At 31.0% G+C, this 12,762-nt stretch overlaps 1 protein-coding gene across 2 annotated transcripts in view; it reads left to right on the top strand.

Moving 5' to 3' along the window:
- LOC108751395 (band 7 protein AGAP004871-like) overlaps nucleotides 1-12,762 on the top strand; it is a 143,781-nt gene that overhangs the window by 30,011 nt on the left and 101,008 nt on the right. For both annotated transcript variants that reach the window (XM_018491549.1, XM_018491559.1), the window contains 2 exons: nucleotides 7,078-7,187; nucleotides 9,065-9,137. In XM_018491549.1, coding sequence (XP_018347051.1) covers nucleotides 7,078-7,187; nucleotides 9,065-9,137 — 183 coding nt within the window. The remainder of the gene's footprint in view (nucleotides 1-7,077; nucleotides 7,188-9,064; nucleotides 9,138-12,762) is intronic.

The raw sequence follows: 12,762 nt of genomic DNA, 5'->3' as shown, positions 1-12,762 counted from the left end.
CTGGTGAAAAATTCGCCTCAAGAGAAGCTTGTGAAAATCGACTGTCCCAGTTTTTTGCCAATAGGGACGAGGGTTTCTATGAGAGAGGCATAATGAAATTACCTTCAAAATGGCAACAAGTTATCGAACAAAACGGTGCATATTTGACCTAAATCGGATCATTCTAACTATGCTAAATAAAATCTTCAATTTAATGCAAAAATAATAGATTTCTTTTTACTACACCTTATACTAAATGAAAAATCTTTATAAAATTTAAAAGTGTCTGGCGATGAATCTTGGAAAACACGCGGCTTCTCTTTATTGGGTGCTTACCAATTGCAATATCCGTAGACACTTTCGTGCATACGGCGACACAAGTTGCGTTCCAATTGTCCGTTATCCTCAACACAACGCTACACATCTGTACTCAATCGAGGGCTGTGTAAGCTGCTATTTTCTAGTGACAATTATATGTTACTAATTGCGGCAGCTATAAATGAGATTGGAAGACGTTGAGTGGCCGGCGTTTTTACTTTTTTTTATTTAAGCGGAAAAGGCTATATTTAATCTAACTCTATTCGAAACGGATCTCAACCGTACACAGCGTACACATTCTGTTCCAATTGAATCGTGCACAATGTTACACATTGTACATTCCTGTGTACGTTTGTCTTAAGATGTGTTAAGTAATTGAAAAGCATCCATCATTTGGTATCACAACGTTAATAGGAAATTACACTGTGCAACCGCACTCACGAGCGTGGCGCAACTTCGTCGCGCATTCACAGCTAAGATTTTCTCATGTAATTGGATTACGGGTGACTTTAAACGAAATGCGTCTTCACGCGGCCACTCTTAAGGGCAACGCACAATCGCAAAACAATAATTGGGCTCCAGGCACGAGTGAGCATGTCCACTTTTCTCGAAATTACGCGATATTTTCTCTATGCAATATTCTAACGAACGGTCTGTGAACGGCGACGGGCTCTCAACCGGTAGCTCAGCCTCGGAAATGGCAGAGAGGGCGGTTCGTGGTCGAGGATAGAGGATTGTTTGGAGGAGCGAATAGTGACGACAATAAAGCACATAAGACTTATAATAGCAAAAATAACAAGTATATTGAATAAGTCTTCGACTTTCATTTACATCTGCCGATAAAATCGTGACGATAAGATCGGATCAAATAGCGATAGCGACTTCACGTCGGCTCCGAAATGCATTACTCGGTGCGTATCAATTTCGTTAAACTTCGCTAAACCTCACGCCACGCGAGGATACTTTCATGAATTATGCGAACAATAATCCGCCGTTTCACCCAGCGATAGAATTTAAGAAGGGCTGTAACGTAAACATGGCGTGACCTCGTACGCGCTCGCGGGGCTTCGCCTCGACCGAAGGTCAGAGAAGGACAGAAAGCACAAAACTTGACAATATGCAATCTCGATATGATAGAATATGCGCAATTATTAAGTACTATAACACATCATCGTTAATTACTATGACACAGAGTGGCGATACTCTAAGAGACATGCAGATCTTATGTTTCGGAATCTTACACTGCAAGATTCCGAAGCGAGAAGATACGCGTCAATATTACAGTACGGAACTACGACACAGTACGATACAAAAACGCGACAAAAGCTTACGATAAATGACGAGGCTGTGGCCTTGGCGGACGCAGTAGAATTTCCCCGACTATGATTGAACGTCCCGGGAGGCGACATGTTTACCCGAATTCCATGGAAATCTAATGCACGGCAATAACACGTGCGCTCACTACAATAGGTCCGATAAAATTGCGATACGATTGCGCTTCCCGGACTCGGAAACCGGCGATTTTACAACTTGCGACGTTCGTCTCACCGTGACCTCCTACTGGTGCTCGTCTGATTGTCTCGCTATTTGTTCGCTCCGCCCTTATCTTTCGTCCGGTTCTGTGTCCTTCCAACGTTCTCTCGCTTGGCTGGTCACAGCACAAGTGCCGGGCGCTGATCCTCCCCCCCGCACGCAGGGCTCGTTATCTCCGCGAGGGAGCCTTATCGCGTCTTATTGGCGCGTGGCTCCGCTAATCGCGGAAACCGCGTCATGCCCGTGTCGCATGTCCTGACGCGCGAAATTTGAGGGACCGCAGGATCTTCTCGGGCCGCCTCGCGCCTTCTCGGGGCTCTCGCCGTCCTTGAGGCGTAGAGTGGCCTCCCCCATCCTGCCATTTCACTCCTCGTTCCGTCTTGTGCCTGGAAGATGATATGATAAAAGGTGTCTTGCGATAGCATAAAGGGCGAAATAATGGATAATATCACCTGCGTGCGACCAGGGACAGGGTGACGTGCGCCCCGGCAAATCCGTCCGCAGCGGTCGTTACTCGACTTCCAGTCTTGGTCGCCTTCCTTCTTCTGTCTTCTTCCGGTCAGGTGACGTCAATCTGCCAAGATCGCGGGAGTCGCCAGTCTCTATAACTCTCGGTACGGAAATACTCAAAAAAGGAAACGGAAACGGCAACGCGAAACGCGTGAGCCACGCAAATAACGTCGCGAAAAAGCGCAGATGCGTCCGCCCCCTAAAATGTGGAAGGATTCAGGACGCAAGACTGCACTATTCGGTCGTGCGATCCTTATGACGGACGGAAAACGTTACGTCACAACTGATAAGATAATAAACCTCATTATAAAGATCACTTGATAGGTCTCGAAAGTCTTGATAGATTAAAATATTGAGAATTGATAATTCTCGATTTCTTCGATTAAAAAAACTTTTGTTTGAATTAAAGAAATTTGAGCTAAACGCGGTTAAAAAAAGTTTCTTTAATTTGAACATCATTTTTTAAAATTAAATAAATTTTTCTTTGGTTTGATCTTTATTTCTTGAAATTTTTATTTTTATCAAATATATTTTCACTTTAATTTAAAAAAAATCAACAAAAAAAATATTAGGTTATTCGGAAAATAATTTCGTTTTTTCTTATGAAAATGAAAGACGATTTTCAATCAGACGCGTTTCAAATGATCATGAACGGTCGAATTCGATAAATTTAATCTCTCAGCGATCTCACGAGTTGTTATTCGCCGGTTTGTATCAATTAATGCCTTTATTGTGTCTTCATCAGCTTCAACTAGCCTTCCAGAACGTGGTGCATCTTCAACATCAAAATTGCCGGATCGAAATTTTGCAAACCAGTTTTGGCACTGGCGTTCTGTCAATACATCTCCATACACATCGGATAATTTTTTTCTTGCTTGAACAGCATTTTTACCTTTTCGATAGTAAAAAGTAAAATATACCGAAAATGCTACTTTTTACTTTCATATTTGAAAGGGCACCAACCAAAAACTACTGCGTAGAATCAATCGAACTTTTTTCACAAGCAAACCTTGCTATATCAGCTGTCAAAATATATAATGATTATGCGGCTTAAGTGTGAAGTTGGCTGTGAAAAAATACAATAAGTCCTCTGTTGCGAAAAAACGAAATTACTTTCCGAACAACCCAATAGTTTTTAAATTGTTTAAATTTATTAAAACATTCAAGATTTTCCAAGACATTCAAGACTTCTTAAGACATTTAAGATTGTATGATTTTAAATCATATTCGAATTAATTCGAATTCTTCATGACATATTCGAACTAATTCAAAGCATCTTGATACTCATCACTAGCTGTAAGTACTCGAAAATTGTTAGTTATGTATACCTAAAACTTTAAACGCGTTTTATTGTAACTACTTTTTTAAAATTGGCGTGCAAGATACGAGGGCAAGTCAATAAGTTTCTATTATAGAAAATCTGTCAGAGAGCACTCGTAATGTCATGTCACATTACTTTTTGACAAGTAGCATCTTTTAGCTGGTTACTGTCAAATTTTGAGCGGAATTCATCGCGTGGTTTCATTTCTGTAGACGATTAAAGCGAACAACCTTTGTATTTTTTGTAAAATGGAAAAAAACGAGTTTCTTATATTCCTGTCATAAATAAAGTTTGACTTTTTGGTACTAACAGTCCGTCTCTTCTCTCAGTCTATGGTGATCCGTATTAGCGAGCGTACATAATAATCGACACATAATGTCCGTCTTACACATCTGCGTTTTTTCTTTCTTTATATATTCTAAAAGTTTTTTTATTCTTATATGGACACGCTTGTTTGAATATTTTACATATGATTTTTGGTAAGTTTTTATTTATTATTAGATTTCCGGTATGTTAATTTATTTGCATGTATTTTTTTGTAAGAAGTTTTTTTATCTTTTTTATCAACTAGAGCTTTGCCAAGATATTTGTAATACATTTGACTGTTCAATCGTACGGAAATAATGTCGAGTTCTACATCAAGACTCACCCGAATTGTGAATGTAATGAATATGCGAACATTTGTGATAATTGATTTTGTACTACGATTTTTTCGTTATGTTAATATCTGAAGAGGGCTCCATCCGGTAGCCGAAACTTGTAATTTATATTTATTATTATATTACTTTTACTTTTTGTTTTAATATATATCTTTTCTTTCCTTTTTTATTATTATTTTTGTATTTTTAATTTATTTTCCATCTGTATAACTTTTTCAGAGAAATGCATTGACTCTTACTTTGCCCTTGTTTGTATTGTTATTTAATTTATTTATGAAAAGTCTTTGAATTGTTCTTTATGTATTAAATAAATTATTATACTTTTATTACATAATTTACACAAAAATTTTTCGTAAAAATCGATTTTTTTTCTTTTAGGTATCACCATTTTAATAATTTGATATTATTCTCCTTAAAAATAAGTTCAATTAATAAAATAAATCTTACAAAAAAGAAATCGTTTTTGTTTTTTTTTTGTTTTAGATGAATACAAACAGCGTTAACATTGCAGATCAACAAACAACTTTAACGCCGACGCATCAAAATTAAATTATTATAAATATAAAATACATATTGTTTCCCTATCAACAAAATATGTTTTAGTAGTTCAATATTACAATAATATATCCTGAAAATTTCGAAAAGATTTATTGTATACAGTTGCCTATTAAAAAATTCCAAAAGATCATCTCATTTTCAGCACGATATATGAGGTGCCCCCATTAAGACTTAAGATATATGTTATAGTCAGAGAATGGAAGATTACTTTTTAAAAGTAACAAGCTGCAGTCGTTGCCGAGTAGAAAAGGTGTTGTAACAGGTTACTAGTTTCCAATTTTTTAAAGTAATTAGCCATGGTTATCCTTACTTGAGAAAATAACTTTTCATTACTTTTCCGTTTTAAAATCGACGATTGTAAAATTCGTTATCGCTACCAAAAAAAAGTAACGTAGTTACCAATAAAGTTAACAAAAAAGTAACTTGTAACTAATTTTGTTACAAGTAACGAGTTACTTCTATTTTCTGGTTATAGTTGATGGCCCTTTTTCAGCGCATTGAACATATGAGAAAACGTTAATATATATACTATATATAATATATACTATATATAATATATAGAATTTTAGACTGATATAATTCTACATAATTTTATATATAATACTATGTTTTTAATGTGATTTTTAGAATTGCTTCTGGCTAATGGAACATGTCATTTTAAAATATTCCAATTTTTGCACTTAACTTTATAGCAAACTGAATTGTATAATATTATGTATTATGTATGCTAAATTAGAATTTTTTGTAAGATAGGGATACTGATTTCTCCTATACATTTCTTTTTTTAGCCATAATAATAAAATAACTGCTTAACAATCCCATATTTATAACTTTGTTATCAATTTACGTTAGATATTGAATTTTTTTTACATACATTTTGTGTGTGTGTGTGTATGGTGTTTTATTTATTATTAGTATTAAAAAAATTGTTTTATTGTTCTCAAAAAAATTAGGGAGTCACTTACAATCAGCGCTACAAGGGAGCAAATTCAAAATTAGGTATTTTTGAGAAAAATAGCCGCAGAAAAATATTTGAAAATGTGTTTTAAAGTCTGGAGCGGAAACTTTCGAATGTTTCAAATCCTATATTTTGCTAGCATATACTGCAGCACTGTTGGAAAAAATATTGTATTAAATTTATTATAATATAGTACTAATGTATATCATATGCTTAATATCGTATAAATGGTCCATTCAAATTTTTGGGTTAATTTAACACAAAGTAAATGTATTAGAAGGTTACACAAGTATTATATAAAAGAATAAATACAAAAAAGATAATATTGACACATTGTAAACAAACCATAGAAATATATTTTCTTCAGTAAAATTGACATCTGTTATATGTTAAATTAATTAATTTTATTCATTTATTTTATTGTTAGAATTTACATTCTAAAACACTTTACTTTTATGTTATTCATTTATTTAGTCACAAATTATGTCATTTTAAAAGAGTCATTAAGAAATATCAATTTAAACAAAATGTTTAAATAACATAATTACATTTTGTGTTAAATTAACACTTGCATATATTAAAAAACTTTAACACAAACTGTTAACAAGAACGCGAATGGACTGTTTCCAACACAAATACACAATGTTTTTTACTGTGAACAATTTCACTATAAATGGCACTAATTTAAAGCAAACCTTGAAAAATAAAAGAATAATACAAAAATAATGTTAAATTTTTAAATGTAAATTCTAAGATAAATGAATAAAATACGTGTTAATTGATAATATATCATAAATGTTATAATTATAGAAAAAAAATGTATTTCCACAGTTTGTTTACAAGCATCTTTTTGTGATCATCTTTTTAACATAATATCTGTGTTCTTCTTTAATGTATTCATTTGATATTAAATGAATACAATTTGAGTTTATCATTTAGGACATGTGAAATGTGTATATTCGACACAAATTTCTAAACAGTGGACGATTTTTTTTTATTAAGTTATTTAAAGTGAGTAAATTTTTAGATCTTTTCTCCAAGAATCTGTATCGTCACGCTCATATTATAATATATTGTAACAATTTGAGTTTGTCTATACTTTTGAAAGTTGTCTTCTTGGCATTTTAAAAATACATTAAATATAAATGTAACAATTTAAAAATTCTTTTAATAGATATTTATCTTTTATTTCATGCATATAGTAATTGTTTTAAGTATCAAATAACGTTATTATGTTACAGCGGATGATAGTGCACAAGGAGATGCGACAACATGCGGGAATATTTTGGTGATATTATCGTGGATTGTTGTAATATTGACAATGCCGTTCTCTCTCTTTGTTTGTTTCAAGGTAAGAGACCTGTTTAAAGCAAAAAAGACGACACTTTTAAAAAAATATTTTATGACATTATTCTCATTTATGTTATAAATTTCTCGCTATTCGCCGACAGTTGTGGGAGCGAGCGTTTTAATGAGCAATGTTGTTCCAATGTAACTATAGTTACATGGAATTTATTCATAATGCTATTTTTATCCACAGTACATGCAAATGTTCGTTTGCTTTTATTATTATATGCTCATTGAGTAGATACATATCATTGCGCAGCTGTTATGTAGGGTTGGGAAAGTTACTTTGCAAATAACTAATTACAATTACAGTTCTTTATATTCGACAAGTCAATTAGAGAAATAATAAAATTTATGGTGGTTAAACTATATGATAAAACGATCAATAATCGAACTTAATAAAGAAATTATAATTAAACTTTTAATACATTTATTACAATTGAACGGTTCGGAACCAAGAGTCCTTCTTCAGCTAATTCAGCGATAAAGTTAAAATTTTTATTTTATTAATACATAGATTGATAAAATTAACAGTAATAAGAAACGTAACAGTTAAAATTGCTTGAAAACTTGTTGCAAAAGTAGATGATATGTATAATAGATATATTGAAATTAATTTCTAATTAAAATGTTAAAATTCTGTTTTCAATGTGAACAATACATTAGTCCAATGTTTTGACGAATAGTCATCTACGAAGACTTGAGGACTAATCGTTAAAATATTGGACTAATTGTTCATATTGAAAACAGGATCTTAACATTTTAATTAGAAGTTAATCTTAGTATGTGTATTATACAATATCATGTATATATCTATATCTTTTGCAAAGTTTTCAAACAATTTTAACTGTTACATTAATTATGACTGTTAATTAATCTATGTATCAGCAAAAAAAAACTTCAACTTTATTACTAAATTTGCTAAAGAAGAATTTATGGTTTCGAAATGTTCTATTGTAATAAATATATGAAAAATTTAATTATAATTTTTTTATTAATCATTATCATATAATTTATTAGTTTTACATAATACGAGCGAATACGAGTTTATTGGTGCGAGTACGTGTAATCTTTGATGTTATAACGATGACCGCAACTAATTCTAGAATACATTGCTTTGAGATTAATGACGTAAACGTTTAGAAATTTGCGACAACTACACAGTTGTCATATGAATCTATTTTATCGTTTTTCAAGTTAACTCCCCTTCCTCTGGATTTTGTGAGTTTGGAGCTTTGGGTTTGAAAATTTATTTATTACTTCAGCAAACTTTAAAATACGTAAGAAAAGTTTATATAACAATTTCGATGTTGAGTTAAAGAAAGGTCCTGGGCTAAATAGTGTAATTTTAGTAAGAGGTTTGGCAATTTTTTAAGGTTGGAAAAAACTTTGATCTGTTGGCGCAATTCTGAAGTTACATTCGGTTTCACAGCTTCAAAATTCATAGAGATACACAGGTTCAGTCTCTCGGACATAACACTTTTTATTTTATGCGTGTGCGTGTGCGTGTGCGTGTGCGTGTGCGTGTGCGTGTGCGTGTGCGTGTGCGTGTGCGTGTGCGTGTGCGTGTGCGTGTGCGTGTGTGTGTGTGTGGTTGCGTAGCACATCTCAATTTTTCTTACAAACACAGTAAAATAAGAATTAATTTCTACCCCAGTACCATTCATCGGTGGTTGTGTAACGATTTTAATTTTTATTGAATGGTCTTATCAATTTGATTATTTGTATTTTATAATAAGTATTAAAATTGTATTCCATTAATACTATATTTATTAAACTAATTAAATAGAATATTATTTATTATTATATTGTATTTAATTTATAAAATTCTAGTAAAACTGTAAGTTACAATAGAGAATACATCTTTTTTTAATCTTACAGGTTGTACAGGAGTATGAAAGAGCTGTCATATTTCGATTAGGACGTCTTCTATCAGGTGGTGCTAAAGGTCCCGGTAAGATATTAGCACTATTACATTAATCCATTTGTTTCAGAAGATATGTAATCTGTTTAATTATGTAAGTAGATAAGCTATGAAGATTTTAAGCCATTATGTGTTAGTGCGTATATGTATGCGATGTGTATGTTGTGTGAAGATCAAGGGAGAGGGAAATGTGTTACAGATATTAGATTCGAGGGGTAAGGAAAGAGGCAAGTGCATCGTTTGGCGATGCGTCTGCAGGAAAGGAAGTTTATTCTTTTACTCTCCCACATTACGTTCTGTTCCCAACCTGTTGTCTTGCTTTGCACTCATTAAAGTGTGCAGTTTTGTCTCCCATTTTTTATGGTTCTCTATACTTACCATCTTATTCGTGCTCTTTTTTTTCGCCGTAGTTTCATATTTACTATACAGGATGTTTGAGAATTTACGGATATGTATTGTACAATGTGATTGTATGTGCCAAAAGAAGCAACTTTTTTCTTTGGCAAAATTGCATTTAAACAGCACTTTTTAAACGAGAGCAATTTTAAGTTAACAAATGAACATTCTATGTTACGCATAGATCAAAGGCGGCGCGCATACACATGGCGTGGCTCTCGGCATATGAGTATGTATCAATATTTTACTATTTTGCTAAAAATTTTATAAAAACTATGCATGATATCTAAATATAATTATTTACAAGTTGTCTAATATTTACTTATCTTAATTTCAGTCGTTTCTTCAGCGATATTAATTAGGAAACATTCTCTTTTTAAATAAGTTATATTCAAAATAGTGATATTTAGATATCATGCATAGTTTTGTAAAATCTTTAACAAAATAGTAAGATAATAACATACATGCTTATACGCCGGGTCACGCAGTGTCTATGCGCCACTCCTGATCCACGCGTGGATCCTTTGTTGCAAATTCTTACAAGAAAAATTCTTGAGATTTTCCAAGAAAATTTTCATATATAAATTTCCGACAGGAACATACAAGATCGTAGAAAAATATACATATAATATGTAGGTAAAGAATTTTGCATAAATCTTACGCCCATGTTACAATATATATGAATCTTATAAATATGTTAAATGAATCTTGCGCGCATGTAACGTGAATCTTGCAAGAATATAATTGGAGTATCATTATAAAAATATTACAAGAATGCTATTAGAATTTTGTGTGATTTATTATTCGTGTCACAGTAAATAAAATGAAATGGGACAAGCAAGGAGTTGAACGGGATTTAAAAAATTTATTTTGACTAAAAATAACAAATTTTTAAACTTTTTCGTAATTCTTTTTTTATTTCATAATATATTCAATCCATTTTCTGTTTATTCGTTAATTCCATTTCATTTACTGAAATGATCGGCACCTTTATTACTTTGGAACAATTATGTAAAAAAATTATTTCTTAAGAGTATCTTATTAGACTAAATTAGCAATTAAAATATTTTCATTGTGATATAAATCATTGTGCCAAATTTCTGCACCAACTTAAAAGATAAATTATTTTGTAATTATATGTTTTTTTAAGACTAATACATGATCTTTCATACAACATTGAGGAATTGTATATAATTAATACCATATTCTTGGATATCCTGTAAAGAAATTGTTTTTTAAGAGTTTCTTATAAGGTTAAAGACCCACACACATGCTTAATACAACCGTGATAGCGTCAAACTGAATATGTGATTCATAGCATAAGCGAAAAAAAATTATTCGTGTTTTTTCGTTTTGCAAAATTGATTATTTAAACGATAATTGTTTAAACAAATTGTTTAAAAATGCCTATTCTTAAAAAACTAGAAATGCTATTCAATTCTTCGTTCGAAAACAAAAAACTTTTTTTCTTGGTATTTTTTTGATCCGGTGCTTTGTTTATGCAAAAATTGTTATAAACGGTTTACATGTGCAAAGTTGACTTCTGCCCATGGGTTCTTGCCTAAATGTGAAAACTAACCACAGGATTCATAGCATAAGCGAAACAAAATTACTCGTATTTTTTCTTTTTGCAAAATTGATTGTTTGAACGATAATTGTCTAAACAAATTGTTTAAAAATGCCTATTTTAAAATACCTATTTGGTAAAAAATACTAAGAATAAAAGTTTTCGAACGTAGAATTAAATGGCACTTTTAGTTTATTAGAAATGAGCATTTTTCATTGCGATATAAATCGTCGTGTACGATTTATTCCAGATTCCTAAAGTCATTAAAAATTACTAATGAGATTCATGAATAAATTATATAAGATTCTTATTGTGATTATATTATATGATTATGTACGTTTATTTAGTAATCTTGATTGATCACATACAACTCTTTTAAAATCTGATACAAAAACTTTCAATAGGGGAGCACTCATTCATTAATTTAAAACTGCTTTCATTTAAAAAGTACTGTTTGAACGCAATTTCGCCAGAGCAAAAAGCGGCTTCTTTTGGCACATACAATCATGTTGCGTAACCTGTGTCCACGAATTCTGAAACACCCTATATATTCGCGCGATTCCCATTTTCTTCTCCGTATATGTTTTGTCTTATACAATTATTATCTATGTATAAAATATATATATAATGGAAATAATATTAATAGAATATTCAATAAGAAAAACATTCTTTGTTTACGTAACAAACTTATTATTTAAATATATATTGTATTAAATACCTATTTATTACTTATTATTTAAATATACCTTGCTGGAAAAGTTTTACTGAAATTGTTTAACGTTTTGGAACACTTAATTTTCAACAAAATTTCAACTTAATTTAAAAAAAAAAGCTAATTTTTAGAAAAATTTCTTTTTAATTTCAGTAAAATTTCAGAGAAATTTTAGCAAACATTTTAAAGAAATTTTAACAAAATTTTTTTCAGAGAAATTTTAGTTCAATTTTAATGATTTTTCAATATGTTAATTAAATTTCAATGAAATTTTAACAAATTTTTGCAGCAATTTCGCTTAAGTGTTTCAAAACGTAGAATAATTTCAATGAAATTTTTTCACCAGGGATATTTAAATAGATATATATTTAAAGATATATTTAATTTACTTTTTTTTCTTATTAGTTATACTTTTTCTACTCTAAAAAAATAATTTTTTATATGATGTTATGTATGTTATAAATAAAAGTTAGTAGAAGTTTAGTCTTTAACAGCCAACACAAGTTGTATATGTGTATATAAATATTCTTTATTATATTAAATCAACGCAAACATATACGTTTCGATTCTGTTTTGGATCTTCTTCAGTATATAATAACAATAACATTAAATCTTAAACTTAAGGTTTCTCAATATATGTATCTTTTTGCACATTTGTCACGTAACAACTTTTTTAAATTAAAATTTTGTAGCTATAAATATAAACAATAATATTTTGACAGCACTAAGAAATTCATAGGCAGTTTATTGAGATTAGAAAAGCGAATGGTTATAATCACAGCACATCTCTGCGTTATGAATTGATACGGGATACAAAAAAATTGATGGACTGCTTTCCTCTTAATATTCTTAACTTTTTTTTCCATTCACAATATAAGATTTTACACAGATATTGAATATTAAAATATTGAATATTATAGATTAAAAAGGCATAATTATATAATTTGGTAAGAATGCCAAAGAACCCCACTAATTCTATA

The sequence above is a fragment of the Trachymyrmex septentrionalis genome, unplaced genomic scaffold (assembly GCF_001594115.1).
Source record: "Trachymyrmex septentrionalis isolate Tsep2-gDNA-1 unplaced genomic scaffold, Tsep1.0 scaffold111, whole genome shotgun sequence".
Taxonomy (NCBI): Eukaryota; Metazoa; Arthropoda; class Insecta; order Hymenoptera; family Formicidae; genus Trachymyrmex; species Trachymyrmex septentrionalis.
This window is presented reverse-complemented; position numbering and strand designations above follow the sequence as displayed.